The following is a 14,239-nucleotide window of genomic DNA, read 5'->3' on the forward strand; positions in this document are numbered from 1 at the left end:
ATATATTAGGTACCTTTTCTCTCTTTCATTCAATTATATATATGTGTGTGTGTGCGCGCATTTTATGATACCTTAATCTCACATAATTTGCATTCATTATGTAACTTAAAAGTAAAATATTTATTTATTTTTATTATTTATTTTAAGTAAATTAATAAAATAATTATATACATGTAAATTTTGATTAAGCCATACGATGCATATAAGTATATATATGAAAAAATTTATTATATATATATATATATATTTAAAAATCTCATAAAATAGAACATTGAGCTGGTCGAAAAACTCCAAAAAGGCGCACTTCTTCAAATACGCTTCGCACACTTTTACCAACACTGCTTTGATTGCCTCCCTTCCTCAATACGAAGTATCCAGAAGAAAATGGGTTCAAAAGCAGAACTATTGTAAAATCGATGAGGATCATGAGGAGCGGACAGCCAACATGGCCAGGTAACTTCCCTAAATGTTCTGACTGTTGTTAGTTTTGCATCCTTTAAATTTTTGTACCTGGGTTCTTGAAGTATTATTGAGTTTTGGTTGAGTGATCTGATTGGTTTGGGTTTGGGTTTTCCTCAAGTTGGTTCGACATCCAAAATGGACCAACTATCAAGCCCACCCCGATAACCCAACAGGACACAACAGCGAAAAATTGAGGTGCATTCGGTTTCATCTGATGGATCAATTAGCACCAGGTTGGACCTTTCCCAACGTGAAAGCTTTTATTTAGACGGTGAGTGCATACTAAAGCCGACCAAACCCAGTATATAAGCACTCCTAGTGTAAACCCTATTCACAATCACAAATTCATAATCAAACTCCGTCTCTCTCTCTCAAATCTCAATAAAAAATCTCAGTCTCACTCACCAATGGCCTCAGATTCCCTTCTTCTCGGCCCACCCCAGATCAACAGCACTACCGCCATCATCGAGTCCTCAGTAGAAACCCTAAATCTTTCAACCCAAGAACCCACACTCGGCTTCACAGTCGTTAACCTACAAAGCAACAGGAAACCCATGTTTAGATTTCTTTTTCCACGTTGTCCCCTCCACACCATCCCACGAAACCGTCGAGTGAGTCCAAAAAGCCTGGGCCTACCACCCTCTCACCACACTCAAACTCATCTGTAACCTCCGTGGCGTACGTGGCACTGGCAAATCCGACAAGCACGGTTCTATACAGCGGCGCTTTGGCTCCATAAACACCACCCTAAAACCCTAGCCCTCAACGCTAGAACCTTCGCCGACTTCGGTTACTTCAAAGACCTCCTCGAAATTCTTTACCTAATTCTCGAAGGCGAGTCGGCACGCGAAATCGCCAAGAGAGAATGGAACCAGAGAAAAGGAGCCAATGGCATAGGCAGAAGAATGCAAGGCAGGGGGAGAGGGAGAGTCACAGGCAGAGTGCATTTTTACGCGAGAAAACGCCTCGCAAATATGAAAAAAACCGAGAAGAATAAGAACAAGAACATGAATAAGACTTCAAAGTTGCCCAAGGAGTTGAGGGTTAAGCAGAATATCGCTAAAGTCAATCTCGAAAGAGAGCACGCAAGGACGATGAGGAAAGAACGGGTCTTGGCCATGGCCAAGAAAGCTTTCGAGAGGTATAACCGAGATCCGGTTTATCGGTTCTTGCACGATGCAGTTTCCGATGTTTTTGCTGAGATGTTGAAGGCTGATATGCAAGCTTTGAATGAAGGAAAGAATAGAGATATCAGTCTTGCAGCGAAATGGTGCCCTACGATTGACTCGGCCTACGACAAGTCTTTGTTGATATGCGAGAGCATTGCAAAACGGGTTTTCCCTAAAGAGTCCGACCCAGAATATCAAACCCTAGAAGATGCTCACTATGCTTATAGAGTACGAGATAGGTTGAGAAAGCAAGTTTTGGTTCCACTCCATAAGGTTCTGGAACTCCCCGAAGTGTATATGAGTGCAAATATGTGGGAAACCTTGCCTTACAACCGTGTACCTTTGGTGGCAATGAAGAATTACAAGGAACTCTTTCTGAAACACGACAAGAAGCGANGCGGCGCTTTGGCTCCATAAACACCACCCTAAAACCCTAGCCCTCAACGCTAGAACCTTCGCCGACTTCGGTTACTTCAAAGACCTCCTCGAAATTCTTTACCTAATTCTCGAAGGCGAGTCGGCACGCGAAATCGCCAAGAGAGAATGGAACCAGAGAAAAGGAGCCAATGGCATAGGCAGAAGAATGCAAGGCAGGGGGAGAGGGAGAGTCACAGGCAGAGTGCATTTTTACGCGAGAAAACGCCTCGCAAATATGAAAAAAACCGAGAAGAATAAGAACAAGAACATGAATAAGACTTCAAAGTTGCCCAAGGAGTTGAGGGTTAAGTAGAATATCGCTAAAGTCAATCTCGAAAGAGAGCACGCAAGGACGATGAGGAAAGAACGGGTCTTGGCCATGGCCAAGAAAGCTTTCGAGAGGTATAACCGAGATCCGGTTTATCGGTTCTTGCACGATGCAGTTTCCGATGTTTTTGCTGAGATGTTGAAGGCTGATATGCAAGCTTTGAATGAAGGAAAGAATAGAGATATCAGTCTTGCAGCGAAATGGTGCCCTACGATTGACTCGGCCTACGACAAGTCTTTGTTGATATGCGAGAGCATTGCAAAACGGGTTTTCCCTAAAGAGTCCGACCCAGAATATCAAACCCTAGAAGATGCTCACTATGCTTATAGAGTACGAGATAGGTTGAGAAAGCAAGTTTTGGTTCCACTCCATAAGGTTCTGGAACTCCCCGAAGTGTATATGAGTGCAAATATGTGGGAAACCTTGCCTTACAACCGTGTACCTTTGGTGGCAATGAAGAATTACAAGGAACTCTTTCTGAAACACGACAAGAAGCGATTCCAGGAGTACCTCGAAAGCGTGAAGCATGGTGAGGCAACAATCGCGGCGGGTGCGTTGCTCCCACATGAGATTATCGCTTCGTTGAATGACGGCGATGGAGGACAGGTGGCGGAGCTTCAGTGGAAGAGAATGGTGGATGACTTGTTGAAGAAGGGCAAGCTGAGTAACTGCATTGCGGTGTGTGACGTGTCGGGGAGTATGCATGGTGAGCCTATGAACGTTTGTGTGGCTCTAGGGTTGATGATCTCGGAGCTTAGTGAGGACCCATGGAAAGGTCAAGTGATAACTTTTGACACGAACCCTACCATTCAAATGGTTCAAGGAGATAGCCTGAGTGAAAAGACTGAGTTTATTAGAAACATGAAGTGGGGTGGGAGCACCAACTTTCAGGCTGTGTTTGATCAGATTCTGGATGTTGCTGTTCAAGCAGACTTGACTGAGGACCAACTTATACAAAAAGTGTTTGTTTTCAGTGATATGGAGTTTGATGAAGCATCCGGGCATTATGGGTATGGGTATGGTGGTTATTATGGTGGTTTTGGGTATGGTGGATATAATGGTATGGATGATGATTCTTCGGATATGGATAGTGATGAGTCGGAGAGCGATGTGAATGCGAGGAGGCAGAGGCGGAATGAGGCTAGACAACAGCAAGAGAGAGAGGCGAGGCTGAGGAGGTCAGGGTGGGAAACTGACTATGAGGTTATACAGAGAAAGTTTAGGGAGAAGGGGTACAATAAGGTGCCTGAGATTGTGTTTTGGAACCTGAGGAACTCTAAGGCCACTCCTGTTCCATCCAATCAGAGTGGGGTGGCTCTGGTGAGTGGGTTTTCTAAGAATTTGGTCAAGTTGTTCTTGGAAAATGGTGGTATTATCAACCCTGTTGCTGTCATGCACGAAGCTATCTCTGGAGAGATGTACCAGAAGCTTGCAATCTATGATTAATGTACATGACTTTGTTTAGGAGCTTTTTTAAGTAGTAGTTGTTCATGTTAATTTTCCTACTTTCATCTTTAATGAAATAAATTTTGCAATAATTTTGACTATGGTTCATTGGAATTATCAGTTTATGATTCGGTAATCCCTTTTTGTGATCATTCTTGGCTAGGATGTGATTACGTGTGCGTTTGGAAAGCACACACATTTGCATTTTAGTTGTTTTTTTTTTAGCCGAATAGTTGACTTTTTTTGTAAACAGTACATAATGTGTATCATTCACATATTCATAAATTTCATTTTTTAACAATTTTTTCATTAAAAATAAGTCTCACGATATTATTTATATATTTAAAAATTATTTTACTACAGTGTTAAATTGCCCGTACTGCAGTAGCTTAATCATTGCTGGATTTGCTTGTTAGATGTTTGACTTCTGGATTCAGTAATGTTCGTCCTATTTTGTGGCTGTTTTGGCTTTCTTGAAACTTTCTTGAGACACTAAATTATATTTCTGATCAGTCTATTTTAAAACTAGACTAAGAAATTCTGATGATTTTTGGTTATGTTCATTTGGTTGTGGAAAGGAATTATGGAGATATCATGTGCTAGATTACAAATTTGCAACAGGTGACACGACTGATTGTGGCCCTGCCATTGACTATAGAGAAGAAATGGTTTTTTTGTCTTACGTCAGTGGATTGATTGGTTTAATGGTGTCAAGTTGTAGTTATACTTAAGCCGGGCGTTTTCTTTTTTGTTCCTGCTGGATGATAACATATTATTTGGAGAAAATCCTTTGTTACTTCATTTATGAAAATCTACAGCCAAAGGTTAGTAATTTCTTCTTTTGCTAGAATTTTTTTTTTTTTTTTTTTTTGATACACTTTTGCTAGAAATTCTTGAAAAGAAGTTTCATAGATATGTGACTGGGGGCAGATTTTGAATATATATGTTATTCAAAAAGAAAATTATAGCTTCAATTATATATAATGTCTGGCTTAACAATTTTGCTTCTTTTTATTTTTTTTGTTGTTGGTTCCTTAGATTCTAAGTTAACTGATCCTTCTTTTGATCAATTCCATGGCTTTACATTTAGTACAGTCTGTATTAACAAGGGCTTGTACTATTTTTTTTTTTTTTTGAAGGCTTGTACTGTTAATTGCATATATTAATCGTGTAATACTTTCCATTTGATTTGAATGCAAAATGAATGAATCTTGAAGTTATAATAATTGGCTATTTTATTTTCGCTGTGTGTCACTTCATTGTATACTTTTTTCTAAAAATATAAAAATTCTCTTACCATTGAAAAATGTAATGAAAGATATGTAGTTTATATTCTTCCAGCAAGTAATGTTACGGGGATGGATAATATATATTTTTGAATTTGTAACCGCTAGTTTCTGTTCATCTGATGTTGCTGGTTTTCTTAAGATAGCAAGTGTTATTGTGTTGTCTTACTCTATAGCTCTTTGAGTTAATGATGATTTATAATGGCTTTGTGAAATACTGATAGTCATATTGTTTACTACAATTAGGGATCCAAGGTTCCCATATTCAGGATTAGAGCATTTGCAATAGGCCTGTGAAATGCCAAATGTAAGGAAAATATGGCATTTCAGGCCCAAAATTGCTCAGCATTTGGAATTGTATATGTACACTATTGCAAAAAAATTTGCAATTTTGCTACAGTGCAATTCTACAGTGTAGCTCAATTGTAAAAATAAAAATATTATTTTATTCCTTTCTCTCTCATCTGCTCTAACTCTCCCACTCTCTCAACTTTGTCCTCCTCGTCTCTCTCTCTTTTAGATTTCTCCCTCTGCCTTTCCTCTTTGTCAGTGCTGTTTGCTCCAATGGGTTCGATGGGTTTGCTCCCATGTGGGTGTGGTTTGCTTCGATCGGTGTATCATGGGTTAGGAGAACTGATAATCAGGTCATATGACAAATTTTAAGTCATTTGGACAATGCATTAACGACTAGGAAGCTTTGACAGAAAAAGCCATTGCAAGTGAAGAGTATGCAAATACACTTATAGACATAATAATTTTATTATTTAAACTTATATCCTTTGCTGTGCCTCATATCATTACTCTGTATGATGAATGTTGCCATGGTTCATAGTGGATGTGTCACCTAATGTTTTCACATTGCTTAATTTTTTTTTTTTTTGGAAGTTTATGGTTATCAATCACTTTCTTTTCTTTTTTTCCAATTTTGAGAAGAAGGTAAGTGGGTTATCATGCACTTGTTAGCTTGTCTTATATATTATCAAATGATTTTTATTGTTCAGAAAAGTGTGGAAGTGAGAACTCAGTAGGGATGTTAAACACTTTTTTTTCCTGAGTTTTTCAGTCACGAACATGCATCTTCTTCAGTTTTCATCTATACCAACAAAGAGTAGGATTCTCCTTGCTAAAATTTAAATGTTAATAGTAGAAAAGTTTACTGTTATAAATTGTTGTGACAGGTTAAAAAATAAAATCCAACATTCTCCTTTGACCTTGAGCTCAGAAATCAGATTCAAAGAGGAAAAGAATAAAAACAAATTGTAAAACGAAAATCATATAATGCAATGTTAAGATCAATTAAAAAAAAAAAAAAATTTTAAACTCTGTTATCTAAGTTAATGCCTTTCAACATTTTGTCTGACTACTCAAAAGTTGAAATTGAAGTTCACTCAAGAATCAAGATTTTATGATGTTCTTTATCATAATATTTTATATTCATAAAGTATCATACTTTCATCTTTATGACATTATTTTTGCTTTAATTTTGACTATTTTGGTTCCTTGCAGTTATCAGTTTATGACTCAATGATCCCTTTCTGATCAGTCTTTCCTATAATATGTGATTGTGGAAATGCCCCTTAGTTTCTCGTATGTTCCTTTTAATGATGCAGTAACTTTATTATTGGATTTCTTGTTAGATGTTTGATTAGAGTTGTTCTCAATTCAGTGATGTTCTTTCTTTTCTGTGGCTGTTTTGGCCCTGTTGATTTTGGCATATGTCCATCTGGTTGTGGAGAAGAATTTGAGATGTTATGTCGATTACAACAGGAAACAATGGTTCTTAGTGATTTCTGCTTTGCTAGAAATTCATGTCATGAAATTTGGTATATTATATATATATATATATATATGTGGCTGAGGACAGATTTTGAACTTAATTTCCATCATGAAAGGAATATATATGTTATTCAGAAGGAAATCTGCATCTTCAGTTTTATTATCTTAGTAGAGCTCTTTTTGAGCTAATGATGATGCTAATCATACTGAGAACCATATACCATTTTTAATAGTTCAATATAACCTGTATATAATTTACTTCAGGAAGGTAGTCTTGTTTTGCTTTTATATGCTGCTGTTTCATTAATTTGCAGGATCGGCATGTAGTGAAACTTACCTTTTCTTTGACAATGCACTGACATATTAAGTATGATTATCTTCCCACGTAATATATTTGTTCTATAAATGTGTCGTTTCTACCCTTAAGGGAAGATTCTGAATTTAATTATTATTTAGCGAAGAACTGTTTTATCTTGATATGAAGATAGTCTTGTGTGAACCCTGAACTGTTTCAGTAATATGCTATTGCTGAAATAATGGTTTATTTTGAATTTTCAATAATTTGACAATATGCTATTTTTACAAGATTTTTTATACTTGTGTGTTGAATTATCAATTATGTCAAATCTATATAAATTTATCTTTATTAATAATTCTATCATGGACGTTGTACTTTTTTTTTAGATGACTAACCTATGTGCAAAACTTAGTCAAATTTTCAATTTCTTTACGATTCTACTAATTTGGCAACTGAAGCTCTGATTCTTGTGAGTATGACCCTTTAAGAAGAAAGTAATGTGGCAGCACTAAGTGCTTTTGAGTACTTTAAAGAAACTGGTGCGACTTCACTTTCACAATTTTGATTCAAAACTAGTCCTTTCAAATGAATTATTGAATTAGTATGGTGGCTGGCCCTTGATCTTTGGCTGTGCTTTCGGAGCCTCAAACCATAAATTTAGGAAATTGAAATAATAGAAGGCATAAATTTAATATTTAATAAATTAGATGAACATGTGGCATGTTTTTATTTGTGGAGTATATAGTGGAGTAGGAAGAATGTGATAGAAGATTTGGACTCAAATGTAACATGTTTTTAAATTATTATTTAAGTTTAGAGTTGTAGCATTTTTTTTTCTTTCCAAATATAAGTATAATGCTTATATTATTGAAACTTGAATTTTAAGGTAATTTTATGAATATTTATTAATTTTATTGCATTTTTTAGGCCCCTATCTCTAATTTCTATTTCCTATTTTGTTTGTACATTTTAGGCCAAAACTAAAGAGTTTGGCCCAAAAAAATTGTGAAAATTTTTTTTAGCCCAAAATTGAAAATACAACCTAAAAAAGAATAAATTTAAGGCTTAGTTAGTCCAAAATAGATTGAATGAATAAAAATGGACTGAATGAATCAGAGTGGATCAAAATAGATAGAAGGTGACTGAATTGGACTGTAGTGAACTAAATGGACAAAGGTGGAATGAATTGGACCAAGTGAACTGAGTAGGAATGAAGTGGATCGAATTGAACCAATTGGACCGAATAAGACTAATTTGGACCGAAGTGGAGTGAATGTACTGATGTGGACCGAAGTGGAATGAATGGTAGGAATAAAACCAAAGTAGAGAAAATGGACCACATTGGACCGAATAAGACCCAATTGAACTGAAGTGGACACCGAAGCGGAAAGAGTAGACGAAGGTAGACTGAATGTGCCAAATAAGACTGAATTGGATCAAAATGGACCGAATAAGACTAAATAAACCAAATAAGAACGAATTGGACCGAATAATACCAAGTGGACCGAATTGGACCAAGAAAGGTTGCTTTTGCTTCAGCTATAAGAGGATACTAAAAACATCAATAAAGCCAGGACTTCTCCCTTATGATTTTGCTTTGTCATCACTGACACTAATGGTTGCAATGAAGTTAACTTTAACAAAAAGGGGTAGAGGCTAGAAAGCACGGACGCGGCTGGGAGGGTGCCGCACCCGAGTCCGACGCGGCCTGACGCGGGACGCGGCGTTCGACGCGGTTGACCGCAAGTCGGTGCCGCATCTAAGTTTTTTTTTTTTTTTTTTTTTTTTTTCTCGGATTTGCGTCAACTTGGCTCGATTCGCGCTGACGTGGCTCAATTCGGCCAGAATCGAACCATATTGACCGTATCGGTTCGTATCGGCCGGCGACCGATACTGCCGATACGGCCGAAACATGCCGGAAACGGCCGAAACAAGCCGATATCGGCCTTGAAACTCGCTGGAGCAGCCGAAATTCTAACCTCAGAGGTTCTTCTTTCTTTGTTTTGTGAATCAAGGCATAGCAATGTGTTTTTTAAGAATATTTTAATAGTAAAAATATGTAGAAAATATAAATAAAAATATTTTTAATAATTTTTTAATCGCCGAGTCCCGCCGCACCCGCACCCTACTTTTTCAAAAATTGCCAAGTCCTGCACCCGCACCCGAGTCCTGAAACGCACCCGTGCTTCATAGGGTAGAGGTGGGTTCCAACAACTGTCTACACAATCCCAAGATGTTAGATAATCATTATATATTTTGTTTATTTGTCTAAGTAAGAACAAAGGATGGACAACTTCCCTTTCTGATTGTATTATATAGCATGTTGTTCCTTTTCATTCATATTATACCACAACCACAACAATATGCTACGAATAATGTAAAGTTTCTGGCATCTTCTTTTGAGAACTTCAACTTTTCTTGTGATTCTATCACAAGGCTCATCCATCAATGATGGAGTCAAACTGCATATCAAAAAATCTGGAAGGCCAAGGTGAATTGAGTTTTTGTTACTGGTGATCGTCAAATCACTTCATAATATTGAAACTTTCAATCTTTCATTTGTTAAAGAAGAATGTTCCTGTGTCGTGTATAAACTCTAAACCATGTTTCTATATTGAATCTGCAGTAGCCACAAACATCTTGAGAATTGTAACACATTGAATGTTGTCATTAGCATCCATCATCCTTGCAATGGTTATAACAGGCTACATTAATGCAGCAAAAAAATCATCTATTCTTTTTTTTTACTGGACAGCCACTTACGCTGCATCATTTTGATAATCTCGTCAATTAATTATTATACACAAAGTTTCGATCTGTTTTAGACTCAATAGCCTAATCAGGTTCAATAACAAGAATCGAATCTGTTAATACAAAACTGGTTTTACTTTGAGCTTGTATTTGACATCTCAGCCAGAAATACAAAATTAGATGTAAAAAAGAAGTGTATATAGGTTACCGAAGTATTGTCCCACACTGTCTCCAGAAGAGGAAAACCAGGAAGAGTTGGGCATTAAAAGATGGCATGTGTGACTGAAACACTCATACCTTTCTCGGCCTTTTGGCTAAGATCAAGTGTAGTATCTGTTCTTATCAGTTTAATATCTGATATGTGGGTCATCGGCCCACACGATATTAAATTTATTTCTTGAGGGGGAGAGCCCTCCACTGTGGCTTGCTACTGGGGCTCTTAAGCGTCGCCCATGCGTTGCACTATAGCTCGGGCCTGGCGCACCCCACCCAATTCTAGTTCAAACATTGATCAACTGGTACATTGGAAGTCCCAGAATCCGTACTCTTCTATTTACTTAAACAATTGCATTTTAAAAGGCGATAATTGTTTTTTAACCCAACAATTATTGACTTATTTTGATACTCGGAAAAAAGTCATAACTTATTCACTTGTGTTGAAATTTGTGTTATGGACTTGTGGTTTCATAATCATTCTTATTCATACGAAGATTATGGCATGGTTACTACCATTGCCATCACCCACTTTTGAATCTATATAGGTGTCTTTCAAAAAAAAAAAAAAAAAGAAAAAAAAAAATCTATATAGGTAGCACCTCGAGTCTCAGAAAGTCGAGTTATGCGCTCATACCTCGAGTTTTTGATGCTCGATTTTTATAGTTTGACCTGGCCTAGTTCCACGTAGCATCCCACGTGGAACTCGAGTTTTTGAGGCTCGAGGTCTAAGCCCATATACCCAGAAAGAAACCAGAAAAAAATTAGAGCATGAAGAAAAAAAAAAAATAGAGCATGAAGAAAAAAAAAAAAAACCCCGAAGAAGAAGAAGAAAGAAGCTGCAAGCCAGAAGAAAAAAAAAAAAATGGAAAACCCAGAAAGGCCGGCGCGACCGGGGCTGCAGTGCGGCCAGGGTCGGCGCGACCCAGGGCTCGCGCGGCCCGGGTCGCAGCGGTCGCGCGGCCTGCGCGACCCAGGGCTCGCGCGGCCTGCGCGACTCGGGCCGCGCGAGCCCTGGGTCGCGCGCGACCCTGGCCGGGCTGCGGCGCCGGTTGCGCCGGCCTTCTCTTTTCTTTTTTTTTTTTTTTTTTTTTTTTTTTTTTTTTTTTTTTTTTCTGATGAGCACATATATGGTATTTCAGCATCTTTTTCTAGATTCNAAAAGAAAAAAAAAAATCTATATAGGTGAAGATCGGTGGAGATTAGTGAGTAGTACCGAAGTGGATACTAGTAGGAGAGAGTTGGCATGTTAAATAGCTGTCGTGTATACTAGTATTAGAAGGAGAGAGTTGCTAGTATTAGAAGGAGAGAATTGGCATGTTAAACAGCTGTCGTTTTTGTCAATATGTCTGAAAAAGTATCTAAAAATATCAAATTTAGATATTTGTACTCTGTCGAAGTAAGGAAACATCACATATATGTTTGGAATAAATTCCATTTTGAGGGAGTTGAAAAGTACTCTCTTGTTGAAATGCTCTATACATCTACCCTATCTCAAGGCATTTCTTCAAACAGAGACTCCATTTTTCCCTCTTTTATGAGGGTAAATATTTTTCAAAATAAGGAGTGCGAATCAAACCTATGTTTGAATTGAAATTGAGACATTGTTGCAAATTCATTCTTCCCCTCTATATTAGATAAATTCATATCTGAATGAGGTTTACAATAAGTTCTTTCAAAATTGTCTATTTATTCCTCTGTTAGAGATGTTTCAAAAATGTCTGCAATCAAGTAAATAGCTCTACAAATATGCATAAGATTACGTGTGTTTGTATCTCTTTTTTAAAAGACAGTAAGAATCGTACAAATAACAATCCGATGGTCCAAATTTTTTTTTGACACATACTCAATTTGACCTGTACCATACTGGGTTAAACAAAAACATGGAGAAATTATAGAGTCCTCTAGTGGACAAGTGATGTGGTCACTATTTTACTAAAAAACTCTCACTTGTTTAAAATTGCTGAGTCAGTAATTAATTTTTGTTTTAAATTTTTTTCTAACTAATAATTTTAAACAGGTGGAAGTTTTTTAGTGGAATGATGGACCATATCACTTGTCCACCATGTGGATGTTATAATTTCTCCAAAACATGACCAACCGATTTGTTTGCCAAGTCTACTTTTTAAGCCAAAATTGTAAGACCGTTTCAAGTTCAATTTTGACAAAATTTCAATACGTATGATTTATGGACCAATCAGAAAAGGTTTCAAGACACAATTTTGCTCGAGCAATAATGTGTGCAATAAACATATCCTGTCAAAGTTTGTGTATTTATATTCTTAAAGCCTCTGATATTTCTACAAAAATGAGTTTTGCTTTGGCTTCAGCTATAAGAGGATCCTAAACATCAATAAACTCAGTCTAAACAAAGATGACTTCTCCTTTATTATTTTTGCCATTGCTACAATAAGCTTTGTCCTCACTAATGGTTGCATTGAAGTTAACTATAAAAAAGGCGTACGGGTGAGTTCCAATAACTACTTATAACTACTCTTTCGGCCTTTGAACCTACAAAATCTCAAGCAGGCCTGATAATTTCTCCCCGGCCTGCCTTGATCCGTCTCACCCCGCAAGACTCTGCAAAGCTGGTGGAGCAGGAATGGAGTAAGTTTTTTTTTTTTTTTTTTACACATTCGGGTGGGGTGGGGATGGGTTTAGGCTTTTTAGCCCCACCCCGCTTTCTCTCTCTCTCTGATTTGATTTTTTTTTTTTTTGGGTATTTTGGTTTGTCTCTCTGTGATCTGATTTTTCTTTTTTTTTGGGTATTTTGGTTGGTAGATGAGACTTAGATACTTGAAATATTTTCAAATTTTTTTATTTGAAAATCGAGTTTCTGAGACTCGAGGTCCACGTAGACGCCACGTAGACGCCACATAGACCTCGAGTCTCAGAAACTCGAGTTCCAAACTCGACTTTCTGAGACTCGAGGTGCTACTAATCAATATTGTTTCTGAACCGGGCTAACTAACTAAATAGTTATAGAAAAAAAAATAGTTACCCATTTTGTCCTTAGTTCTGCCAGATGAACAAGTCGAGACTCTAGAGTAAGATTTGGTAGGAAACAAGTAAAGGGCAAATCATATCACAGTTCAACTTTGGCTCGAAAACAAGTCAAGTCAGAATATTTATGTCAATAACGCCAACGGCAACAACGGCCATCAACAATAACAAGTTAATTAAGTGCAATAACATCAACAGCACAATGTAAGTAATACCAATGAGTAATACTAAGACCACAACTTTGCCATAGCTGGCCTAGTTGTGATCGTTGCATTTTTGAATACCAATACCTATTACTTTTCTTTTCATAAACCATTTCATGCACATATTTGTTCAAACATTCACTTATAGCAGCACTCACACACATACACTCTATTCACAAAGATTCGTGCATTCATGTACACACACGCTTCTTGCTTACTTGTCCCTATTCCTTGGTCTTTTGTCTCTTACTCCAATTTATATTATATGTGTGCGCACCGAAAATGGAGCTGATGGGCTTGGGTTCTTTCGGACTTACAACTTACTTGTATGGTGGGTTTGAGTTTCCTACACTGGGTTATTCTCGGCGCGAAAATTCAATGAGATCACTTTTCTTTTCTCTATTGCCCTAACCACCTTTCTGCTACCTTCCCTCTCTTTCTCTATCTTCTTGCTCTGACGTAAACTTTTCCAACCCCCACTTCTCCCCAAGCTTCTCATATTTATAGTTCTAGATTAGTGGTGAGGTTATGATTACTTTCTGATTTAGTGCAGCGGGCGGTCCAGTGTTATCGAACATAAGTGGGTGGTTAGGTGAGAGTGGGAAACGGTGAACATGGCTTCGGAACTTGGTTCCCACTTTCGCAGATATGCTCGGCGGAGGTGCGCTAAAAGGAACCGCCGGGCATACCCTGCACGTTATGCTTGGCTGCCGGCCGCGATAGTGTCCAGTAAGGATTTACTGAGCATAAGCAGGAGGCGACCCTTGGGCCAGTGTTCTGTAGAGTTTCGGGATGGGCCTGCAGAGAGAGAGAATAGGCGTATGGGCCGTATCTTCTCATGAGAATAAATGGCCCAAGTGGGACTGGGTACGAACGCCGTACAATAT

General features: G+C 37.8%; 1 protein-coding gene and 1 non-coding gene across 2 annotated transcripts; both read left to right on the forward strand.

Moving 5' to 3' along the window:
- The first annotated feature begins 2,036 nt into the window (after positions 1-2,036).
- LOC111987440 (uncharacterized) lies at positions 2,037-3,822 on the forward strand. The gene has a single exon (XM_065766180.1). It carries the CDS (start codon positions 2,404-2,406, stop codon positions 3,820-3,822), a length of 1,419 nt encoding a protein of 472 aa, XP_065622252.1. The 5' UTR covers positions 2,037-2,403.
- A 6,404-nt stretch (positions 3,823-10,226) lies between these two features.
- LOC111987489 (U2 spliceosomal RNA) lies at positions 10,227-10,422 on the forward strand. The gene has a single exon (XR_002880295.1). It is a non-coding gene; the product is annotated as a U2 spliceosomal RNA (small nuclear RNA).
- The last annotated feature ends 3,817 nt before the right edge of the window (positions 10,423-14,239 follow it).

Source organism: Quercus suber, unplaced genomic scaffold, assembly GCF_002906115.3.
Source record: "Quercus suber isolate HL8 unplaced genomic scaffold, Cork oak 2.0 scaffold_688, whole genome shotgun sequence".
In the NCBI taxonomy this organism is placed as follows: domain Eukaryota; kingdom Viridiplantae; phylum Streptophyta; class Magnoliopsida; order Fagales; family Fagaceae; genus Quercus; species Quercus suber.